Raw genomic sequence first — 25,080 nt, 5'->3', positions numbered from 1 at the left:
AAAAAATTGGGTCAGGCTAACAAGTGTCCTTAGCGTATTTGTTAAGGATTCAAAAAAGAAAACAATTGATAAATTTTATATAAAAAAAATTGCTTTTCAATATTTCAATATATTGATTACATAATTTCCAAGATAAAGTTTCTATTTTGAACTTCTTAACAAGTGCCGCTCTAAAGGCACTTGTTAGCATTCCCTAAAAAAATTATATCTTAGATTAAATGTGACCTTTAATCAAAACTTTTATTTTTTACAAATAATGCTAAACATAATGGAAGAGCTATTTCATGATTTGCAAGCTCTTTCAACAAAAAAATAAATTAGGAAAGGTGCAAAAGGAATTTATTTATTGACCTATCATACAGATACACAGTAGAGCTATAGAATAATGTAACTTTTTTTTTTTTGGAAACATGAATAATCTGACTGTCTATCATATGTATTATACAGACCAGTGACATGAGTTATTGTAGCAAAAATAATGAAGAAACTTTGTAGATTATATTCCAATAAGCAAGGTAATACAATGAACCTCTGTAACAGACACCAAAGAAAGACAAGAAAACTAGACATTTGTATTGGTAATGGCCTTTATCTATAGTGAGTAGCACTATAAGCTTCAGAATGAAGTGTAATTTAGTGGTGCCTGCTTGAAGAAAATCAGGCAAATGAATTACACAAATCAGTTCATAAATAAAATTAATTTATTGTCACTTTTTGGATTCATCTGTAGTGTTGATTTCTACTTCCTCTTTCCTGTGTATGATATATGTAGGTAATAGGTAAAAAGAAGGCTTGGTCAAAAGCCAGCAACAACATTTGATTCTTCAACAGTATTGGTTTTACCATTGCCGTTGTTAAGTTCCATACCATAGACATGGCCCATTTTCGTACGTTTGGTCTCCAAATATCTCTTGTTCTCGGAGGTGATAAGAGTTAACAACGGGATCCTACCAGAAACAGTCAAACCATAGCCTTTGAGGCCAACATATTTTGTTGGATTGTTTGTCATCAACTTCATAGATTGAACACCTAGATCCCTCAGTATCTGCAAAAGTAAGTAGCATTTCAAATTGTAAGCCATGCCTGTGATAACTTTCCATAACAACAGTGAGCACCATGTATTTAAACAGTTAAAATTTTAGCTTGAGCATAAATATTACGAGTAAATGAGCATTTCAGTCATTGAAACTGTAAGGGTCGGTCTCAGGCTCTAAAATTTGTAAAATAACAATTTAGTCCATTTAATTGAAGAATGTCAATTTAGTCATTCGACCAAAATATCTCTTTAATAATCATGCATCAAAAGCAATGAAAGATCTACATATTGACATCAATAGTATCTTGCTGCGTCAAAACAAACATAGAACCACTCAAAATGTTATTGTAAAAAATCCTTCGTGGAACCATTGAGCAATTCTAATATATTACCTGTGCGCCTATGCCATATTCTCTAGAGTCAACAGGCAATCCCAACTCCTCATTGGCTTCTACGGTATCGCGTCCATCATCCTGTAAGTTATAAGCACGGAGCTTGTGGCCCAATCCAATACCCCTTCCTTCATGTCCACGTAGATATACAAGTACTCCCCTACCGGCAGCCTCAATCTGTTCCATTGCAAGTGCAAGTTGATTTCCACAGTCACATCTGGCAGATCCAAATATGTCTCCAGTTAGACACTCTGAGTGTACCCTCACAAGAACATCTTCTCCATCTCCGATGTCACCCTGTCAAATGACAAATTGTCAAAAACCCATCACTAAGTGTTGCAAAATATAGGTAGTTCCACGGAAACTATATTATATACACAAGAAATGCTCACCTTAACCATTGCAATATGCTCAATCCCGTCTAACAGAGACTTATAACAGTATGATGTGAATGGCCCCCACATTGTAGGTATTCTTGCAGCAGAAGAACGTTCCACTAATTGATCTCTCTTTCTTCTATATCTGCAATAACAATAAGTTTTAATGTCCTTGTCATGAGCAAATAAGCAACAAGAAGTATCCCAGACAGCAAAAACCTTGAAAAACGAGACTTATAAAGAGCACAAAATCACATAAAGAACACAGCAATGAATTTGGCTACCCTGTATCTGGTCTACCTTCCTAGTCAGTGCTTCTATGAATGTTCTTCACTTTTACTTAAACCACACAAGCCAGGACTCTACCATTTTCCTACGGTGGGAGCTACCCCAATTTTCGCTCTAATGACTTGATTCCTGATTATGTATTGTCTTGTGTGACAACTCACTCACTGTAACATTCTCACCTCATCTCTGGAATACTGAACTTACTATTTTGTTGGTTCTCTGCTATCCAACATACAGTCTCATACAACACTGTAGGTCTTTCAGTTGTGTGATTAAGTTTTCCTTCTAAGCCTGAGTGATGCATTATTATAATAAAGCACACCAAAAGTGTTCCTTCATTTTATCCACCCTATTTGGATCCTAAAGTTAACAACTTTCTCTCTATCTCCCCATTTTCTATGAGAACCATTGAATAGGAGTTTTTCAAAAAAAAAAAAATCATTCTCCAAAAAATATAAAAATTCCATTCTGTGAGATTTTAACAAAAATAAACGAATTTAAATCAAAGAAACATCAATTGAAATTATTATATTTGACTAGCAATATCCTCAACAGACAAAATTAAGTACCATAAAGTCCAAGTTAGTTCAATCATTTAGTCACGATTCAAGGCCATATATATTGTGAGATATCAACTCATTTAGTATGTTGCATACGTTGGATATAAATCATGCTATCTGTGTTTGAAAGCAAAATATAAACATAAAAGACACCATAAATATGCAAACAATAAGAATTTTATTACATCTTACATGAAAAGTAACCACCATACCTTATCAAGTCAGCGATAGATACAATTTTCAAATTCTCACGCTTGGCAAATTCGCGGAGCTTAGGTAATCTAGCCATGGAACCGTCATCATCTACAATCTCACACAGAACTGCCACTGGTTCCAAACCAGCAAGTATGGTAAGATCAGCTGAAGCTTCTGTATGTCCAGCTCTCTTCAAGACACCACCATCCCTGTATTTTAGTGGGAAAATATGGCCTGGTCGGTTGAAATCAGCCGGAGTTGAATCTCTAGATGCAAGGGCCAATACTGTAGTTGCCCTATCTTGAGCTGACACCCCTGTGGTGGTACCATGTTTAGCATCCTACAAATACATTTTAAATAGTTGAAATGTATCAAATTCCATCAATAAATGCCTAACCCACATCAAAACAGAATTCCTTCAATAGCATAACAGATTAAATTTCAATAGTATCCTTGATTTGAAAACCATTTAATTTCAACAAATTAAATACATCATACAAGTGCAGCATGATATATAACAGTGAAAGACCTTAGTCCAATGTTGTCGATTGCGCGATCGCGGACAATAGCATTTTATTCGATCTTTTTTTACACAACAGTGCTATAGCTTCACTATAGCACCTCTTATTGACAACATTTTCTACTTAATAGCGTATTGCATACAATAGCGGCTTATTCAAATTTCGCTATAGGCGCTATTTAACAACATTTCTTTAGTCAAAGAGATATGGTAATAACTCCAGATGTGTATAGATGCAATTACGGATAGTAATACATACCACGGTCACAGTGAATGCGGTACGAAGTTTATCAGCATTAGCCTTACTGTCCACCATCAAAGGAAGCTCCAATCTATCAAGATCCTCTTCATTCATACTTACACAAACTATGCCAGTTCCATGCTTTACTATAAAAGCCATAGCTTCGGGTGTTGCCAATTCTGCTGCCATTATCAAGTCTCCTTCGTTTTCTCTATCTTCATCGTCTACAACCACTACCATCTGCATGATTAATAAACAAAATCTATCATGATCTTGGCAAAAAAAAATATAACACTATGATAAAACAGAAGAAAAAGAAAGAAACTACTATTTCACAACCTTTCCTTGGCGAATATCTTCGATGGCCTCAGGGATTGAAGAAAAACCTTCAGCTGGGATGTCCAAATCATAGTCATTGTAGTCAGCAGAGAAAAAAGTGCTTGGTATCCCTGAGTCTGATGTCGGGGTTCCATTAGATTGTTCCTGGACTAGAATAGATTGAGTACCAACAACGAGATCTTTGCCAATGATAATATCATTGGTGTTTTTGGGATACGAAAGTAGGTCACCCCCTCCAGATGCCAATGCAGATTTAACTCTAAACGCAGCACTGTGAGTTGAGGAAGATTTATAATTCAGTTTGACAAGAGGGAAATCATTGAACAATTTGAAGTGATTGGATGGCCTACATTGAAGAAAAGATTAACTTGAATTAATAGCATCTAAACATAAAACCAAAGAGAAACTAACAAAGAAAATTAAGACTTCAATGAGAAGCTTCTCAGCTAAGAAATCCAGCGCCTGAAAACACAAAAGATTTACAGACACTAACAACGTATATATATTACAGTGACATGTTGACACTAGTATTTAATTGATTGAAGTAATCATATGTAGGTGTCGTGTCAGACACACCAAACAAACACACTTCTTGGATCAGAAGTGTCAGATCACATAGGAATAGATTCGTAAAGTGAGAAGGTATACATTAAAAGTCATGAAAAATATATGAGGAAAATGGTTTGATGAGATTAATAGTGGATCATGGAAGGATGGTATGAATGATAGAGAGAGAGAAGTTACCTTGGACAAGAGAGGAGAGGTGAGGAAGAACACGAAGAGAGATTCAAAGTAGAAGCCATTTGAATTGTTATGTTTGGTTTGAATTTGAAGTATATGAATTTGGTCAAATTTGGTTCCTTACATTTGTAAATTTTGGTACATATATATAGACTCAATGAAATGAAATGCGACGAGTCGTAACTAACTCTTTTGTGAAAGTGGTGAGATGCAGGAAGCAACGCCGAAACGTGGTGTGCTCGGTGCCTCCTCCTACCACCCAGGCGTTCCTCTTGCCGTGTGCATCATTTAATAATAATATTAATAACAATATTTTTTTTATAATATAGTACTCTACTCAACCGTCACACTCTCGATATTGTTAGATTGAATATTTCCAACAAATTTCCATTGTATGAGTTTACAATAAAAAAAAATAACAATAATTTTATATCGTCAAAAAATAAATATTTTCGTGATATCATCCTTATAATTTCTTATTTAAATAATTAGTATAATATTTTTTTTTTTAATGGAGGTAGAAAATGATATCTCAAAGTTTACATTACTTGCAAATTGTGTGTTTAGATGTATACAATAATTTTATGATAATTTTTGGACAATTTCATCTTTTATACTTACATTATGTTCATATTCTCTCTTCCTTTCTCTCTCTTTATGATTTTTTATTAATAAAAAAAATTGTCACCAAATAATTATACAAATGTTATTATTTTTAAGAGTAAGGTTACTATAGATGAACTTTTAGAAGTATTGTGCTTGGGTTGCAAGTTGCAACTCATCAATCATTTTCAACACCACGTCCAAAGAAACTCATAGTGTGCAACAATCACTTACACTGAACCCTATAATAAATAAAAGAGCAATGATACATGCACCACCTAACGTGGCTGTACCATTCCTCTACCACTATTAGTTGGCACAATTTATAATGAAAATTCTGCTTATCCCTATGTGGTATTTATTTTATTTTTTATTTATTTTATTAATCAAATAAAAACAACACAACAATGTTCTCTTCCCTAAAAAAAACGACAACAGTATTCTCTCTTCCACTATATCCAATGGCTTGCTGGCCACCACCGCCTTTTGTTCGTTTCCACAGACCAGTGTCATTTTCAGTCTCATAGCTGCCGGTTTATCCACCGACCACCATATCCCCCTCTCCACCGGACTCACAAACGGACGACGACGACGGTGACGCGCCGGAATAAAAAAACCCAGATCTACATCAACAGTTCCACCTTATGTCACCACCATCACCAAAAATCGGTGACCGCGCAAGAAACACAACCACCTTATGTTTTGGATCGATTTTTTTACAGATATGTGTTTTAAGATTTACTGTGCGAGAGGTTGTCGGAGTAGAGAGAGGAGACACTGTTAGATGAAGATTGCAAGTCCGACGGTGCTGAGGCGGAGGGCGGCGGCGAGATGGTCGGTGAAGAAAGGAAGAAGGTTATGTAAGAGAAACTCAGAGTTGGACAGAGCTGCGAGAGAAAGGGAGATGCAAATAGAGAAGAGAGAGAGGATGGTTGGTGGGAATGTGAGATAAATGAGAAAAAATAAAAAAATAAAAAAGCCACATAGGATTGTACCAAAAAAAAAAAAAGCTACATAGGAGATGGTACAAGAGTGGTATGGGAAAAAAGATGTATACCAATCATTTTCCTAAATAAAAATAGTATTTTTTCCAGTAACTTTTTCTATTGAAATAATTATATTCTATACACCATCAAACAATAAATTGTGATGTGTCTTTCAATCGATATTTGAATTTTGATTCATCACATTATATAAATCTAGTGATTTATGTTAGATTGAATTCGTTGGTATGACTTTTTTTAAGACCAAAAATATGATAAAAAAAAATATGATAAATAAATAGTATAATTATCTTTTAAATAAATTAACACCTTTATCCTTAAAATTATACAATGATGTTATTTTAGTTTATGATATTGTTTATATTTCGAGTGTTTAACTTGTTTCCTTCCTTAAAAAAAAATTTGTCTAGAAAAAATTAACGTGATTGATTATGAATGATTATTTTTAAATTTTAGTAATTTCAAATATCAAGCTGATGTTGATTTATTTTTTATTTTGTTGACTGGTATTGATATTGATAATACCTTAAATTAAAATCTCAATTCTCAACAACTGCCTTAACTTTATTTACATATTTATATATTCATTTTCTTACAAGGTCTGATTCATGAGTCCAAAAAAGAAAATGTCTGATTCATGAGTCCAGAGAAAAGAGGTCTGATTTATAATATAATACTTACAAATTACAATATGATCTTTTCGATTGAATCATAAGATCAACTCTCGGTTTATCATATTTTGTCAAAAAAAATAACTCTCGGTTTATCATATTTCAATAAGTCATTTTTTTAATATATCTCAATAAATCGTTAAAATAAGTGATATATACTAACCCACTTGGGGTTGGTACATTGGTTGGCTTGGGATCTTGGAGTTTGCTCCTCTAAAAATTTCAGATTCGATTCATTCTGATGTCAATTTCGATAGGCTAATAAGTCCATACAAAACTTGCTTTGGCTTTAAACGAAGCCCCTGCAAGTGGGCGGTGGGTAGGGATGGGAATAGATCAGGCCGACCTACAGGGGCCTACGGCCTAGCCTACGACATGTCAGGTCATGCCAGACTTTTTTCTTAAATAGAGAAGGCCTAGGTTTTTTTTAAGCCTATTTAACTTAAAAGGTCATACCACAAACCTCTCAAAAAGTCTCTTAAGCCTATTAGGCCGACCTGTTTAAGTAATATGAATAATATTATTTATTATTATATTATATTTTGTACTTTGAATTAAAATATAAATATGTAAAGTTTTTCATAATTTAAGCTTTATTAGTATACATTATTTTGTTGTATATATAAATGTATTATTATAAACTAGAATAGAAATATGATACAATATATAGTCGAATTTCCCAAAACCTCGTGTTGATTATCAAAAGAGAGTTTAATCTAATTAAACTATTAGTTCGCTAGTCCATTTAAAATTAGATCATAATGCTTATTTAAAGATGTTCATAAGATATAGACTTTTAAACAGGGTAGCAGACTGTATCAGGCTATCAGAAGGCCAGGCTTAGACTTTAAAAAAATATGGTAGGTCAGGCTTAGGCCTTGCAAAGCCTAACTCGGCCTAGCCTATTCCCATCCTTAGCGGTGGAATTGGTCCCCTCAAATTAGTCGATTCTTGGCTCGGATACCGAGTTTTCAAAAAATAAAATTGATCTCTACTTAAAATATTGTATTATGATGCTTTCACAATACACTAAAAAATCATTTTACCTAATTTAAATAAATATAGCAAGATTTTTTTTTTGTCAAGTAGCCTAGTGGCTAGAGCTCACACAATTTAATTGTGGAGAAGTGGGGTGTCCGAGGTTCGAACCCCGGCCCCTGCATATAATATGCAATATCCCTACCAACTGAGCTAAGCTTACGGGGATTAGCAAGAATTTACTATGGTACTAAAATTTCATTTCTTTAACAAACATTTTTTTTTAAGGAAACAAACAAAAATTATTAGTAGCAGCAGTCAACAATACTTTTTATATAAATAGTAGTTGTAAGGACTTTCTTTTTTATTTAGTAGTAACTAGTAAGTAGTGATGACTTTTTTTTTAACAAACTAAAATGATATATAATAGGCCAAATATCTTCACGGGTCCTTTAAGTTTCATGTTTATTTCAGATAGATCCTTTAAGTTTCTAAGGTTTCAGATCGGTCCTTTAAGTTTGAAGTTTGTTTCGGATAGGTCCTCAAGGATCAAGCTTTCACCCTCACCAATCCCTTCTCTAATCTTACTCAAGGACCACCACCAAGCCGAACAATGGCTGCCACCCTCTTTCAACCGCTCCCTCCTCACCGTATCAAGCTTTTGTAACGCCCACTTTCGTTTAATCGTTTATTTAATCGAGTTTAGGTGATTATATTATAATTATATAATATATGCATGATTTTGGTATGTTTTGATGATTTATGATGATTTGATCGATGACGTGATAAGTTATGAGTTTTGGAAGATTTGATAAGGATATGAGAATTATTTTATTGTTAAATAAAATAAAGATTTGAAAATAATATAAAATATTTAGTTGAGGGCTGTTTTGATATTTTAGATAGTTTTGGGGGAGAAAGTGAGATAAGATAAGTAATTAAGAAGAGATATATAAAGGTTAGACCTAGTTTTAGAAAAACATTGTACGTACGACTGTTTTGGAGAAAAAGGAGAAAAAGCCAAGTTTAGAGAAACCAAGGAAGAGTGCTTCGATTTTCTTCATATAAGGTAAGGGTGAGACTAATAATTCAATAACGTTGATTGCTGTAATTCTGATGATTAATTGACAAAGTTAGGATTGATTTAGAAAAGTTTTGGAATTAGGTCAAAACCCTAAAAAATTGATGATCAAACGGTAAAACTTGTTTAGATTGATGTAGAAACCGTCCTTTAACCTTAGAACATGTTTAGGATGGATTATGGGATCAAAATTAGGCTTTGAACCATGTTTTTTGATGGATTTGCGAGAAAACCCGTAGTCTGCCCGTGCTTCTGTTCATTGCTCGCCACGGCGAGGGATGATCCTCGCCTCGCGAGTGATGACCTTCATCGCTCGCCACGCGAGCCCTTTCCCTTCGCCTCGCGAGTTGTTTGGTGCAACTCGCCATGGCGAGCAACCCTTCCTCGCCTCGTGAGCTTAGGCAGAGAGCATGTCATATTTCGTGATTCGACCTTTTTAGTTGGACCTTGAGTGCCTTTGAGTGCCTGAACATACCTAGTATTGATTAGGAATGAATGTAAGATCAGAGGGAACCTAGAACAAGTTTATTTTGGGAGTTGAGTGGTACTCGCCATGGCGAGTGAGAACTCTCGCTTCGCGAGCACAACCAGGATGCAGTTGCTTGTGTGTTGGTGCGATCTGTGTCGCACGTGTTGATCTAGAGTGAACCCCTAACTAGTAATAAGACCTAATGATAACGTTTAATGCAGTCTGTAGAGTTGTTTAAGTTATGTTGATATTAATTGGACATGAACTAATGTATTGTATATTCATGCAAGATATGAAAACTTGATAATGATGCAATTTATGTGCTATTGATATAATGATATCATCTCGTTTATGTGACCTGTTTATGCTGCTTCCGTTATTTAACTAAGTGCATAAATATATGATGAAGTTAGCTCCAAATTATTGGATGCATGTTGATATGTTGATTACGATGTTTTGTTCATAAGTGTCCATGCATAGCATCTCATTGAGCTTAGTCCTCGCCACGAATATTAGGAGCTTTGTCCTCCGCACATTTTATAGGAGCTTTGTCCTCCGCACGATTAAAGTATATTAATACTTATGATGACGATTGGTACCACATGCATATAAGGAGTCTAAGAGCATTGTCACATTGTCATGATTAAGATGCCGTGTTGATAATGATTGATTACGTGATTATGTGATAAGTGGTTATCGAGTATGTTATGTTGTTCATGAATAATTGGATATATGATTATGTTATAACTGTTTAGCAATTATGCAATGTTATTTAAGGAATGATTATGATGTTAATTTATGATTCGCAATTACATTGATTAATGTTATTTGATTATGAAATCTCACCCCTTCTGCTTGAAAATGTTGCCCTTCGTATGGGTAACTTGCAGGTGATCGTGCTTAGTGTGCAGTTTGCTTTCGTGAGTTGGCCTTGCCTTCACTGTGTCGTCTAGGTCGCTCTGATACGTAACGGGATGGGGTTATATGCTATAACATGCTTCATTCTTTTACGTGAACTGCTATGATAATTTCTGTTTTGATTAACTCTTTTGAGATACTTTATTGGGGCCTGCGTGCCAAACTGATTTATGGTTTATGAACTAATATTCCGCTGCTATGTTAAGATATTATGTGGAAGTTAAATTATTATTTAACTGTTTTTTGGATTACGTTTTTATGTGATATCCCGTTTATGGTTTTTACTCTGATAAATGTTTAAGAAATTTGTATATTGGGAAAACGGGGTGTTACATTCAAGACTCGGTACTACAACCTCTCCTTATCCACCAACATCCTCCAACACCACTTTCCCAACAAAGATAAATTAAAAGCTCCCACTCTCCTAACCCCAACCCTCCTTCCTCCTTTTGAGAACAAATCGACTCTCAATTTATCCAAGCAATTTTCCCATTATCCTCACCACCAAAAAAAAAAAAATTAAAATATATTCAATAGAATAAATTATACTTGCAGGGGCTTTGGAAAAGGAAAGAAAGTAAACCGGAAGAGAGGACATGACAAATTTCAGAAGAACCAGACCACCACCGAAAGATAGAAACTTATGGTTCCAAAACGACAGGCGTGAGACAATATGATCAACAATTTCCGCAGCGTTTCTGTAAATTTATATATTCTTTTATAAACTTATACATAATTGCGATGTTGTAAGTTTAAATTTGGCTTAAATATGTAAATCGTCCCTGAAATTTGGCGTGTTTTTGGTTTTTGTCCCTGTATCTTTTTTTGTTCTAAAACAACCCCTGTAAGTTAATAACTTTTTTATTTTCGTCCCTCCCGTCAACTTCCGTTACAAAAACGCACATGTGGCAAACGAAGGATGACGTGGCAAACGATGCTGACGTGGCAAACTTATTGATGAGTCACACAGTGAGAGGGACCAAAACCAAAAAAATGAAATTTGTAGAGGGACCAAAGCCAAAAAAACAAAATTTGTAAAGGGACCAAAACCAAGAAGCGAGAAAAAAATAGTTTTCTTCATCTTCTTCCTTCCACCTCTTTTACATCTTCATCATTGTCTTCATAAATTCATCAAAAAAACTCAGGAAACAAATACTCAGAAAAGAGATAATAAAAAAAAATTCAAAATCATCATCTCACTCTCAATAGACAACTTCTCACAAACCTAAACAAAATCCCCATTGACAATGGTCAGATTAACATCTCAACACTAAAATCCACAATGTTCATAGTCCCAACTAAACTTTTATTGATAATATCAAAATAAAATTATAACAACAAAATCCTCATTGTGAATGCTCGAATTCCCAATATTGAAACAATTCACAAAATTCTCAAATTGAAAAACCTAAAGAATGATTTTTTTTCATTACCAACTCTCGTCTCATCATTGATCTCGCATCTCTGCTGTTTCTTGGTCACTCTAAATGCTTTCTTCGTCAATTCTTTGAACTCTAATCTCATCATTTTTGTTTCGAACATTTGGGTCGTTTTCTTTTTTTCCGGTTGATTTGGAAGATTGTTGTGTGAAATTGGATTATAAGAGAAAGGTTCAAGTTTGATATGAATATTCTTTTCATTTGAAGATCTAGAGGGATAATAAATAGAATTGAAAAATATGTTGGAATGTTGAATTGAGATAAGTTTTATTTTAAACGATTTTAAAGTGTGTGAAATTGGATTGCACGTTGAACAGTGGATATATTGGTTTAATTTGATTTTGTTGTTTGTGAGAAGAAATAAAAGAGAAGTTATCACATGAAGGTATAATTGAAGGTGTTGGATTGAGTTTGTTGTTGTTTTGAGTTGATGGATTTTTGGATTTTGAAGTGATGAATTTATGTGTTTGTTTGATGATGATGAAGTTTATGAAGACAATGATAGTAATGAAGAAGAAGATGTGGGAAGAAGATGAAGAAATGTAATTAAATTTGAATTTTTCGTCTTCTCGTTTTTTTGTTTTGGTCCCTCTACAAATTTTATTTTTGGTTTTGGTCCTGGAAATAGTCAAGTCCATATACAAATTTCGTTTTTTGGTTTTGATTTTGGTTTTGGTTCTGGTCCCTTTACGAATTTTGTTTTTTTGGCTTTGGTACTTCTACAAATTTCGTTTTTTTATTTTGGTCCCTCTCACTGTGTGACTCATCAATAAGTTTGCCACGTTAGCATCATCTGCCACGTCAGGCACTACCACGTCATCCTCTGTTTGCCACATGTGTGTTTTTGTAACGGAAGTTGACGGGAGGGACGAAAATCAAAAAGTTATTAACTTATAGGGGTTGTTTTAGAACAAAAAAAGATACAAGAACAAAAACCAAAAACACGCCAAATTACAGGGACGATTTACATATTTAAGCCTTTAAATTTGGATGAAGATATCCGATTCAGCATAGACCGATGAACTAGGTTTTACAAACTTCTTTTTTTAAGGTAGAGTCAATGTTCATTTATTTCATTTGATTGATGTTCTAAACTTATATATTTGATTGATATTTCTTTTTGTGCCAAGGATAAATATGTGTTTGATTTGTAATATTATCTTAATATTTGAGTTAGGTTTAATTTAACCTTCCAAAATCAACTTATAAAGAAATGATTGTTCTCACTTATAAACTTATATTTGGATTTTATCTCATCTCATCAAATATAGAGCTCTCTTTCCTCAAAAACAAAAACAAAATATAGAGCTCTTAACATAAAAGGCTGCATTTTTTTTTCTACCTCAACCATGATTTTAATGCTCTAATATTTTGTTTAACAAACATTTACGTAAATAATCAAAATATAAATAACCTTCCATTAAATTCAAGTACACATATATATTTTTTTTAAAACAATTTATATTGCGGGGTACCAAATTATTGATGAGTAGGGAACGTGGTGTAAGCAATGGCGTATGCGTGCGTGTATACAAAAATATAGTACTAATTTCTGTGATGTGTGCATAGGTCGCAAATCGCAATGGAAAAAATTATGGGCAAATAAGACCCCAACGTGAATTTGTCAACCAAAACAAAAGTCCCAACGTGAAAGAATTATATTAATAAAAATGTTGATGATTAATTTAGTCTTTATCCAATGAATGAGGATGGCGGTTATGTAGTCTGGCATTCCAATTTGACTATGACTAGACTCTACTCTTCCCGGCCTAAAGTTTTTTGACCCAAAATATTTTTTAACAAGCTTTTTGACTCAGTTTTTGGTTATGCCTTTTGGGTTAATAATATTGTTGGTGATGCTTATGTTGGTGTAATATAGAATGATGTTGAACCAACTAATATTGAGCTTCGTCAAAGAAGTAAGATTCATGTAATACGAATCGGTGTTTCAATTTAAATTTTAAATCGTACATTCTACATAGGGATATTCATATTTGATATCTTACACTTCTTAAATATGATTATTTTTCGATGACGAATTCTATGAAAAGTTAAAATGAATGAATTTTAGAAACAACCAGCTTTAAACCTTTTAAATACATACATAATTATTCTCTAAAAAAAAAATACATACATAATTATTTTTCACAGATAAATAAATATATTATTGCTCTTGTGTATCTTCTTAATTAATTTTCTCATTAGCTTATTTCTATGTGGTACCCATTACCAAAAAGAGTTGTTACATATATATACTCCTATAATGAGAACCAAAATAAAACAGATTAATAAGAATCTAGAAAATTGTCTTGAAACATTTTTCGAATTTGGCAATCGATCCAAGAGGGGTGTCTGTAATTTTATAGCTCCATTTTTGTGATGATTTTCAGCCCAAAATTTCTTCAAAAATGCTTTGGATTCAGAACTTTGCATTTCAAATATAGCATATTCTAGAGCTATATATAATTCTATTCGCTTTATTATTATAGATAGATGTCTCACTCATTGTTGTTACATGCCCCTCAATTCTTGATGTCTATCCAAACATATGACACATGAACAACAAAAACGTCAAAAATATGAAAGATAAAAATCTATATATACCAACAATTTGACACCAACTAATAGATAGATATACTGAACACAAGTAAAAATGGTGGCGTTTTCTTCACATACTCGTTGAAGAAAAAGAGACGACTAGGGTTTTTCATATAAATCTGAAACATTCAACCGACCTTTCCATATCCCAACTTTAATGGAGTACTGAACAACTTCTTGAGCAATCACAATGGTATTACTGCCTACTTTGTTGGTTGGGTATAAAGCTACATTGACAGGGACTTGCAAGATCTTCCATGACTAACCTTAGATAAAAGTTTGGTAGTTTTGTAGGAAACATCACATAGGCTTATAGGCCTAAATTGTTTCATAAAGACAGTTTAATCCGATGTCATTGACTCTGGAAAACAATAACTTTAAAGCTATCATATCATGGCCCCCAAATTAACATCTCTTGGTGAAAAAAGAAACATGTTTTTAAAGTTAATTTTTAGAGGAATGGAAGAATAGTTCAAAATTAGCTTCATGAAGGTAAAATGATTTAAAGAATAATCTACTTCGTCCAAGAAGTAACTTGCATATATGAGTATATGATAACAAATGTCTTAAGAGCACACCTCTTAAATATTCAAAAATAAAAATAATTTATAAATTTTATTAGAAAAAAATTAATTTTCAATGTTTTAATGTGTTGGATGCAAACAAAATTCCCAAGATAAAATTTTCACTTGAAAAAATAATAAAAATAAACTTATAGCCGTGTATTAGAATAACTGTGAGGTTTGGATAATAGTTTCCAACCTTTTATTGCAAATCATGAGAGCTATTTTTTGGTAAAAAAAAACAAGAGTGAAGTATATTAACGGGCTTATCTTTCCTTGATACAAATTGCTCTATAGACCCCCCCCAACTTTGCTCAAAAGCTCATTGATTTATCAGAATACAACTTTCGGTCCTAGTGAATCCATTAGAAGATACGATTCAATCGACTTTCTTTTATCGGAAACTATCTATCAAACAATTTATTTTAGGGATTGAACAATCCAAAAGACACATAGCGCAACTGTGTTTCCTTGATTCCTTCACACAATTTTTTTTTCCAGCAATCTCATGCAACTATAATTGGTGAGAATATAGAAAGTGTTTACTATATCACAAATATAAAAGGACAAATGAAAAAGCATAATAACCCGTTTCCCGTTGGTCACGTCTTGCTCTTAGATATTGACAATGTCACCATCGTGGAAGACTACAATCCTTGCACTAAGCAAATAGCACAAAAAGATGAAAAGAATGGGTTAATTAAGATGTTTTACACAAATAATGATACCAGACAACAATTTCTTTTAAGGAATTTAGACAACATTTAGTTAAGACGAATTTTGAATTCTTTCAAAAAATGATAAAATTTGTAGTCTTTACTTCCTTAAAAAAAATGTAGCCCCGCCAATAATTCAATCCTGAATCCACTCCTATCATTAGTAACGAAAATAATATCTTCATGAATTATTTTTGCATAAGCTACATTTACAAATTTATGAATAATATGTAAATACTTATTTATTTGCTTAAGCTATTTTTCATAAGCTTAAAATAAGTCAAATCCAAATGAACCCTAAATGTATGTGTGGTGACCGGAGTTTGAAGATCTTGCATATATTACGATTGTCCCTGCTAAGTGAGCTAAGCTCATGAGGACAAATGCATGTGCTATTTTATAAATATGCAAAGCACCCAACATTTATTACTCTTAATTAAACTATTATTTATATTAGTAAAAAAAGTTTTTTTTATAGTTTTTTTTGTTAGAAAATTATTTATAGAATTTATTCACAAGGATTTAGATTTACTATCTATTATTTTTTTCTTTGGTCAGATAGCCTAGTGGCTAGAATTCACCTTATATGGTGAATAAGTAGGGTGTCCGGGGTTCGAACCCCGATTCCTTCATATAATAATGCATTGTCCTACCAACTGAGCTAGGCTCACGGGACGAATTACTCCCCATTATATTTGTATTTGTAAGTATAAACTTGACGTTTCTAGTATTATTTTTTTAATTTTTATATAAACTTGACTCTTCGGCTGCAGAATACAAAAGGGATAGTAAATAATTCAATTGGATTTTTTTTTTTAGTAATTCAATTGGATTTTTATTAATTTATTTGATAATCAAGCCAAATATTTTTATTAAAACAGTAAGCTCAGATGGGTTTATTTTTGTAAATGATTATTAAGAGCTATTTTTTTGAAAAACAATCTATCAAGAACTTTTAAAGAGTATCCAATTTTCCTATGGAAGACAGAAGTTGTCTACCGAACATAGATAAATTGCAAATCCGAGGTGTTCAATGTTCGAATAGATGCAGTCATTACAATAGAGGAATGTCATTTAAACAACTATTTAGTTGATAAATTATGAGACAACCATAATTTACAAAGAAAAATTAGATATTTACACGAAAATCAAAGCAATGGGGATATAATGTAAAAAATAACGTGAGTATCAGAGATAAAATTATCACGAAAGTTGTCACAAAATGAATGTTCAAATATCATTTCTAAAAGAAAAAAATCAGTAAATCTTAATTCAACTTTTAAGGTTGACCATTTCATTTATAGAACAACAAAACACAAATAAAAAACAAAAATTAACATAAAATGACACAAGTGATCGGTAGTTGAGTCACTTAATTAGCCATATCATAGGTACCGTTTGGCCAGGCTTTTTTCGGTCTAAAAGCTACTTTAAAACAAAGTTAAAATAAAGCTCTTTAAGAAAAAGGCTAAAGTTGTTTGGTTTTTTTTTTTTTTTTAGTTCTAAAGTTATTTTTGAGTTAAAAGCTGTTTGGCAAAATATTGTACAAAACTTTGAATTTATTATTTTTTGGTGGTGTCTGGGGTTCGAACCCGGGACCTTGCATATATTTATGCATTGTCTATAAATAAAAAAAAATTGAATTCATTATGAATTAACATAATAAATAAAAAATGTCTAAAATATTTTTTAAAGGGAAAAAATGTTTAAAATATAAAAGATATATTTTTACCAATACTATATTTACTCAATGACGTTTATTTTGTGTAACATGAATACAAATTTGTACAATATCTTTTCCAATTATACTCTATAATAAATTTTGTTATAACAAATTTGTTATAAGAATACCATATTTTTAGTGTTGGTCAAAAAGATAAGAATTTATATTATATAATATTATATTTGTTACATTGCTGGTGTCATTGAAAAAGATATGTTTAGTTTTTTTAATAAGAAAAAGATATGCATAGTTTGTTACAATACAAATGTGTAAATTATATATAAGTATAATTTTTTTAGGCAACTACACTTGTACTTTTAATTAAAATCATAATTTTATAAAAATAATTATACGCATTAGCATAACAAAAAAAAAAAAACAGAAAGAGGAACATAAAATATTACTCTAAACGCTAACGTGTGTGTATATTTCCGTGGTTGAAGAAAGGGAATAAAAATATTCGGTGTCATTCATTGACAGCGTGAATACAAATATTTGCGAGGTTGTGATGATCAAAAGATATTGAAATTAATATATAAGTGATAAAAAGATAATAAAATTCCTTAAAAAAATAGATAATAAACTTAAATGGAACCTCATTAAAAAATTAAATGGACCGGTTAAAAAAATAAAATAAAATAAAATGAAAGAAAAAAGCATATTAAAAAAATAAAACAAAAGGTTGCCGGCGGGAGTTGAAGAGAGGTGCTTGTGAAATAAATTGGGGAGAAATAGTTTTTTGAAGTAGCATTCAACAATTTTTGGTTAAAGCTCATTTCATTCAATTTTATGCATTCTAAAAAAAGTATTTTTTTTCGAAGGTACTTTATTGATATTGTGTTTGGCCTAACTTCTTCTTAAAAACGTAGAAAAACTGAAAAAAAAAATCGGGTCAAACGGTACCATAATTTCAATGTCTAACTGATGTGTCTATATAAAAATATATGTTGAGAGATATCATTCCATATCAATTATTTTGAGGAAAAACTAAATAAACATTGGTGACTCCAACCATAAGTGAGGGACAAGTAACAACCTCAAACAACTGTTGTTGTTAATTACTGTAAAAATGTTTGCAGTTTGAAACTCCTTGGGCTTAGGGGTGGGAATAGGTCAGGCCAGGTCCGGCTTCGATAGGCTTGAGCTGGCCTGGCCTACGAAAAAATTTACAGGGCTGAGCCTGACCTGACCTATTTAAAAGCCTGGACTGGCCTGAAAGCCTAATTACAGGCCTACTTAACAATAAGGCCATCAAATAGTTCATTTGGCCTACTGAATAGGCTAAACAGGCCTTAAAGTCTACCTAAAAGCCTATTTGACTATAAGTAAATTTTAACTAGATTAAAGCCTAATTAAAAGCCTATAGCAACAAAGTCTATTAAGGGACTAATAGATAGAGAAAGAAATGTTTATATTTTTAATGTATGCAATTATTTTAATATAAAAAAAAAATATTTTTTAATAAATAAGTATTAATAGGTCGGCCTATTAGGCTTAACAAGCTTTTCTGAAAGCCTAAGACTGGCCTATTTAATCAAACAAGCTTTCTAAAAAGCCTAAGCCTTGGGCTATCAACTAAACAGGCCAGGCCAGGCTGTAGGCCCCTGTAGGTCGGCCTGGCCTATTCCCAACCCTACTTGGGCTGATGGAACTGCTGCAATATCTCGGTGTGCTATATCATGGACACTGGGTATGCAGCAATGTTCCACAAACCGAGTGTTAACTCGTCGAGTTTACGTTTTTAGGTAACAAAATCGTGTCAATTTGGAGGTAAATTCGATTTCTGGTAAAATAAGAATGTTTATCGAGTTTGACTCGAGTTAATTCAGTCAAACTCGATAAACTCAGGTAAAATCGGGTAAACTCGAGTAAAATCGGAATGTTAATCTAATTAAGGTAAGATAAACTCTCGAATTGTAAAACCTTTATCGCTAGAGAGCAGCATGATACATACTTCTATCATGGACACTAGGTATGCAGAGAGCACCTGGGTTGTATGGTTCTTTGATAATAGATTTACCAAAGAACCAAAGCGAGCCATTTGATTATGATGGTGAGTTCAACCTGCTCCTTAGTGATCTGTGGCACACAAGTTCACATGAACAAGAGGTTGGCCTCTCTTCAGCCCCAATGAGATGGATTGGTGAACCACAAGTATACTTTCAATTTTTTTTTTTTGTGTTACAAATATACTTTCAACTTTTTAATACAACAAAAATATCATGCTCATTCAATTTTTATTTATTTTATTCTATCAAATGTTAAAAATAGCTATGTTAATCAATACAATATCAATTTTTACGGTAAAAAAATCAATAAAATAACAACAACAATAATAATAAAATTTAATTCATGTACATTGATAGAGTAAAAAATCACAATCGTTAGATCTTTAAAAATGTTAGACATTTACCCATAGTTTTAAAAATTGACTCAGACCAGCAAGTCAAACCGGTCCGATCGAGAACCGATGGCTATGCCGGTTCGAGCCATATATTAAATCGGTCGTGTAAATAAATTGATACAAACCGATAAGACATGCTAAAAACCGATTAAAACGGACGACTCATAATTTTCGAAGAAACTCATTAAAATGAAACTCAAATTCTTAAAATAAAAATGGGTCTCTTGGTTGAGTCCATTAATAGTTTGATCCAGAGATACTATGTTTATATGAAAAGTAGTAAGATAATAGTAAAGGGCAAGAAAGAAAGTAGTTTGAAAGGATTCTCCAAAATAGGTGAAAACGACATCGATAATAACAAGGCCACATGCGAGTCACACAAGAGAATATGAAGAAATGAAAACCGAACCACAACTCTCTACCCAGAAATAAAATCACAAACTATGATTGGTTATGAATAATACAAATTAAATAAATCCCTCAAATTTACCTTGTTTTTCATTTCACACACATTGGTCACTCCGAACACAAGTTACATTACAACCTCAAAATCTCAAACAAACCAAAGCCTCACAAACAAACATCATTAATTCATCATCACACTTCAATTGTTGTTGTTCTGTTGTTCCAATGGAGAGTTTTGCACTTCACTCACTCTCCACAACTTCTTCACCTACCTTCTTCCTCCATCATCTTCATCATCATCGTTCTTCACGACCCATCTTCAGATCTCAATTCTCTCCTCTTCCACAAAACCCATCTTCACGTTCAATCCCATCACTCAAATCATCACAATCCTTCTCTTTTCCCTCTAAAGTTTCAACCTTTAACCTTTTCTCAAAACCCCATTTCCCAATTCATGCTAATTCAACTCCACCACCTTCACCATCATCCCCACCAAAACCCAATATTCTTCAAGGTGCAAAGCCAATTCCTTTTGCCATTTCAATCTTGATAGGTCTCATTGTAAGGTTCTTTGTTCCAAAACCAGTTGAAGTTACCCCTCAAGCATGGCAATTACTCTCAATTTTCCTTTCAACGATAGCCGGGCTTGTTCTAAGCCCGTTGCCGGTTGGAGCTTGGGCTTTTCTAGGCCTGACAGCATCTGTGGTCACAAAAACTCTAACCTTTACAGCTGCATTTAGTGCTTTTACTAATGAAGTTATTTGGTTGATTGTGATATCGTTTTTCTTCGCTCGCGGGTTTGTGAAGACGGGTTTAGGGGATAGAATTGCTACTTATTTTGTGAAATGGATGGGGAAAAGTACTTTAGGACTTTCTTATGGTTTGACATTTAGTGAAGTTCTTATTGCACCTGCTATGCCTAGTACTACTGCTAGAGCTGGTGGTGTTTTCTTGCCTATTATTAAGTCACTTTCACTCTCTGCTGGGAGTGAGCCTAATAGTCCTTCCTCTAAGAGGTTGGGAGCTTTTCTTATTCAGAACCAATTTCAGGTTTGGTTTTACTCTCTTTTTACTTTACATTAGGTTAAGAGCTTGGTTTTGATATAATGTTAGTTTACAATGTTCTATACGATCATCAAATTACAATCGGTTACACGATTGACTTTAGAAGTAGTTATGATTGAAATCAGATGTTTTTAATGATCTAGCGACTGTGAATATAATGTGAGTTTATAATGTTCTACACCGTCAAGAAATTACAATCGGTTATATGATTGACTTTAGAACTAGTTGGGATTGAAATCAAATGTTTTTAATGATCTGATGATGTATGTGAATTTAATTAGTAGATTAATATAGATAATTACCAGGTGAAATTGTGTTCACCTTGCTAACGTTTATGTTAGATTACACATACACTTTATTTTGAAAAGGGATGCACACCAGCCTCACAATCAAAATGAGGGAAAGTGTGTCATTTGAGTACAACTCGGAAAGTGTGATTTTCCCTAATTATAAAATTTGGAAGGAAATGACGTATAGATAGAGGTAACTTAAAAGGTAATATAAAAACGTTTGATTAAGTGTTTACATTAAAGTGAGAAAAATCATTTTACTGTTTCATATTTAACATAATAATCACTTGGGATAGATTTCATGACATCTGTTTTTTCAAATTTCACTTTTTGTGAAACAACTCAGATGATATTTCCAGTTTGGTGTATGCTTTTGCCTTGTAAAATTGTATTTCATCATTGGTTGTGTTTTGATTTTATGAGGCATGATGGCTTTCTGTATTGCTTATTATAATAATGTGTTTTCACTTATCAGCAACGATCATCCTATACTCTAATTTCACTAAACTTCTTTTGCTGTGTTTCTTGTTTGCAAATTGCTATCATATGTCAATGATATAACTTCTGTGTTGCCTCTGTGACATGTAACAGTCTGCCGGTAACTCCAGCGCTCTTTTCCTAACCGCTGCTGCTCAAAATCTGCTCTGTGTTAAATTAGCACAGGAGCTTGGGGTGGTAATTTCAAACCCTTGGGTTACGTGGTTTAAGGCAGCTAGTGTACCTGCATTTGTTTGTCTTCTTGCTACACCGTTGATTTTATACACGATCTATCCTCCTGAAATTAAAGACACGCCAGAGGCACCTGCCCTGGCTGCAAAGAAACTGGAAACAATGGGCCCTGTCACTCAAAATGAATGGGTTATGGTTGCTACAATGCTTCTTGCAGTCTCTCTGTGGATCTTTGGGTATGTCATATGCCTTCTACTCTATTAGTCTATTGTTATTTTTGATTGAGTAAATGGTCTTATGGTGATGCTGAAAATATTGAACTTTGAAGGAAGAGTGTTTGTTCAAGTAATACTTACTAGTTTTTATCATTGTTTTAGCCTCCAGGTTTAAGCTCCTTTTCTCATATGCATATTAATTTTGGATATAGGAAATAATTGCTCTTTTGTTGAACATGAATTCTAATAAAATATTATGGTGTAATTTAATCCATGTAGCCAACCCCACTTAGGGCCTGTTTGGATTGACTTATTTGAGTTTATTTACTGACATAAGCACTTGTGTTTGGGAGAGCTTATGGAAACATCTTATGACATGTCCATAGGGAGTTTTCAGCTTATTTCCATAAGCTGACTCACTGGGATAGCTTATGAAAACAACTTATTGGCTATTACTTGTATGAAAATAATCTGACTTTATTTTAAATTTTTGTTATAGAAACAGCTTATATATTAACACCTATTCCCCCGGTCTCTTACTATAAGCTCCCTTTGAAGAATTTTGTCTCTAAATTTAGCCCCCTATGCAATTTATTAGGTGCATTTCTTTCTTCATACATGCCCCTTATTAATACTACTCATATATCTTGGAATACAGAAGTTAGACATATTAATATACTAAGGATATTATAAGAAGATCTACATACAAAAAGAACACATTAAATTCACTAACCACTTTTCTTAATATATGTGAAAAAAAGTAAGAGGTGCTTATAAAAAGAGATGGAGGGAGTATATGATAAGCACTTATATTATCAGTGCTTAATTAAGCTGTTTATCCAAGAGTGAAAATGCATCGACTGTTGTTGTGTATAATAAGTTATGATTATGATGCGATATCGTCATATCATTTGCAAATAGTTATAGTTCATTTTATTTGATGTCTTCCCAAACTATACCTGTGCAAGTCATTATACCTCCTTTTATGTGTAAGAGTTCACTTGCTACATCTATAGATTGTTGTTTCTCTCACAATGCAATTTCAACTAGTTGAATTCAATACTATTATCAGTATTTCTTTGGTCTTGCAGAGAGACTCTTGGCATAGCAAGTGCTGTAGCTGCAATGCTTGGTTTATCAATACTCCTCGTCTTAGGAGTCCTTGACTGGGATGACTGCTTGAATGAAAAATCGGCGTGGGATACCTTGGCTTGGTTTGCCATTCTAGTGGGTATGGCAAGTCAGTTGACAAACCTCGGGATTGTGAGCTGGATGTCTGATTGTGTGGCCAACAGCCTTCGATCATTCTCCTTGAGCTGGCCGGCTTCATTGGCTGTTCTTCAGGCCGCTTATTTTTTCATCCACTACCTTTTTGCAAGCCAGACTGGGCATGTAGGGGCTTTATACTCTGCGTTTCTGGCCATGCATAGGGCAGCTGGTGTTCCTGGTACTCTCGCAGCGCTTGCTTTAGGTTATAATACCAATCTTTTCGGTGCAATTACACACTATAGCAGTGGTCAAGCTGCTGTATACTATGGAGGTTTGTCCCTATCTATAACACGCCAGCCACATGATTTCTGTTTTTCTTTCCTGCGAATTAACTATTTAGCTCACAGTTTTTCAGTAACTTTGTTTCAATTCCCTACATTTACGTTACATGTATTATTTATCCTTCCCTACGCTTCATTTCTGTTAGTTTAATGGTATAAGTGGCGGAAAGAAAATTATTTGTGATTTCAAAAACCTTCCAAAATAAATGTTTTTATTCTTATAAAGGTGATTTCTAGCTGCAATTAGTGACCAAAAGGCTATATTTGTTAAGGCAAAACTAATCTTTATCTGTCACCCTTTATACTTTGTGAATTTGACTTAAAGATATGTTGAAGTATGATAGCTGATGTGATTTCAATTCTTGTTTTTGAACAGCTGGCTATGTAGACCTTCCCGATATATTCAAAACGGGTTTCATTATGGCATTTATTAATGCTATCATCTGGGGAGGAGTTGGCTCTATCTGGTGGAAATTTTTGGGCTTGTATTAATTACTTTGCATTTCCTTGTAAGTAAATAGCAGTTCTCTATGCTTCTTTAATCCCGGCCAAAAGATAAGGTCCTTCATTTGAGGACAGTTGAGTTCATCATTTTAACATGAAGCTTTTTCTGCTTTTGGCTAACTTATTTGTTAGTTTAAATAATGTTAGTTACCCGTGCCTTACTTAATAAACATTCACTGATATACTTGCAATGATTTGAATGCGGGAACATGAGGGCAAGTTCCAGAATAATTTATACCTAGTTTCACCATGTGCTGGGAGTTTCTTTCCCTCGTGCAGAATTCATGTGTAGTTCTTGTGTTAGCGCATTTGTCTCTGATAGCTCATTTTGAATTGAGATATTTCACATACATCATTTGTCTCTGTTAGCGCATTTGTCTCTGACACGTGACATTTCCCTTGACATTTACACTTCTTTTTTTGTTTTGTTTTCTATTCTAAAGTTTCCTCTCGTTGCAGAGACATGAATTTGCTTCACTTGATTAATTGTAAATAATATCTTTCAATGGTTTTGTCAAAATCTCAA

General features: G+C 33.3%; 2 protein-coding genes across 2 annotated transcripts; one reads left to right on the top strand and one right to left on the bottom strand.

Annotated features, from left to right (window-relative positions):
- Positions 1 to 405: 405 nt before the first annotated feature.
- On the bottom strand, positions 406 to 4,974 carry LOC11418835 (bifunctional riboflavin biosynthesis protein RIBA 1, chloroplastic). The gene is made up of 7 exons (XM_003593189.4): positions 4,693 to 4,974; positions 3,949 to 4,294; positions 3,628 to 3,849; positions 2,866 to 3,188; positions 1,821 to 1,950; positions 1,429 to 1,725; positions 406 to 1,045 (listed from the first exon to the last, which is right to left on the bottom strand). Exons 1-7 carry the CDS (start codon positions 4,749 to 4,751, stop codon positions 797 to 799), a joined length of 1,626 nt encoding a protein of 541 aa, XP_003593237.1. The 5' UTR covers positions 4,752 to 4,974; the 3' UTR covers positions 406 to 796.
- Positions 4,975 to 20,220: 15,246 nt separating this feature from the next.
- On the top strand, positions 20,221 to 24,845 carry LOC11421607 (dicarboxylate transporter 2.1, chloroplastic). Its single transcript, XM_003593186.4, has 4 exons — positions 20,221 to 21,311; positions 22,208 to 22,521; positions 23,592 to 24,040; positions 24,427 to 24,845. Exons 1-4 carry the CDS (start codon positions 20,487 to 20,489, stop codon positions 24,540 to 24,542), a joined length of 1,704 nt encoding a protein of 567 aa, XP_003593234.1. The 5' UTR covers positions 20,221 to 20,486; the 3' UTR covers positions 24,543 to 24,845.
- Positions 24,846 to 25,080: the final 235 nt, after the last annotated feature.

The sequence above is a fragment of the Medicago truncatula genome, chromosome 2 (genome assembly GCF_003473485.1).
Source record: "Medicago truncatula cultivar Jemalong A17 chromosome 2, MtrunA17r5.0-ANR, whole genome shotgun sequence".
Taxonomy (NCBI): Eukaryota; Viridiplantae; Streptophyta; class Magnoliopsida; order Fabales; family Fabaceae; genus Medicago; species Medicago truncatula.
The sequence above is the reverse complement of the archived record's forward strand: the minus strand, read 5'-3'. Positions and strand labels throughout refer to the sequence as shown.

Coding starts and splice junctions, on each gene's coding strand:
- LOC11421607 (XM_003593186.4), top strand. CDS start 20,487: ATGGAGAGTTTTGCACTTCACTCACTCTCCACAACTTCTTCACCTACC. Junction 22,522..23,591: donor GTCTCTCTGTGGATCTTTGG/GTATGTCATATG, acceptor TTGGTCTTGCAG/AGAGACTCTTGGCATAGCAA. Junction 24,041..24,426: donor AGCTGCTGTATACTATGGAG/GTTTGTCCCTAT, acceptor GTTTTTGAACAG/CTGGCTATGTAGACCTTCCC.
- LOC11418835 (XM_003593189.4), bottom strand. CDS start 4,751: ATGGCTTCTACTTTGAATCTCTCTTCGTGTTCTTCCTCACCTCTCCTC. Junction 3,850..3,948: donor AAGATATTCGCCAAGGAAAG/GTTGTGAAATAG, acceptor TTAATCATGCAG/ATGGTAGTGGTTGTAGACGA. Junction 1,046..1,428: donor AATATGGCATAGGCGCACAG/GTAATATATTAG, acceptor TTACTTTTGCAG/ATACTGAGGGATCTAGGTGT.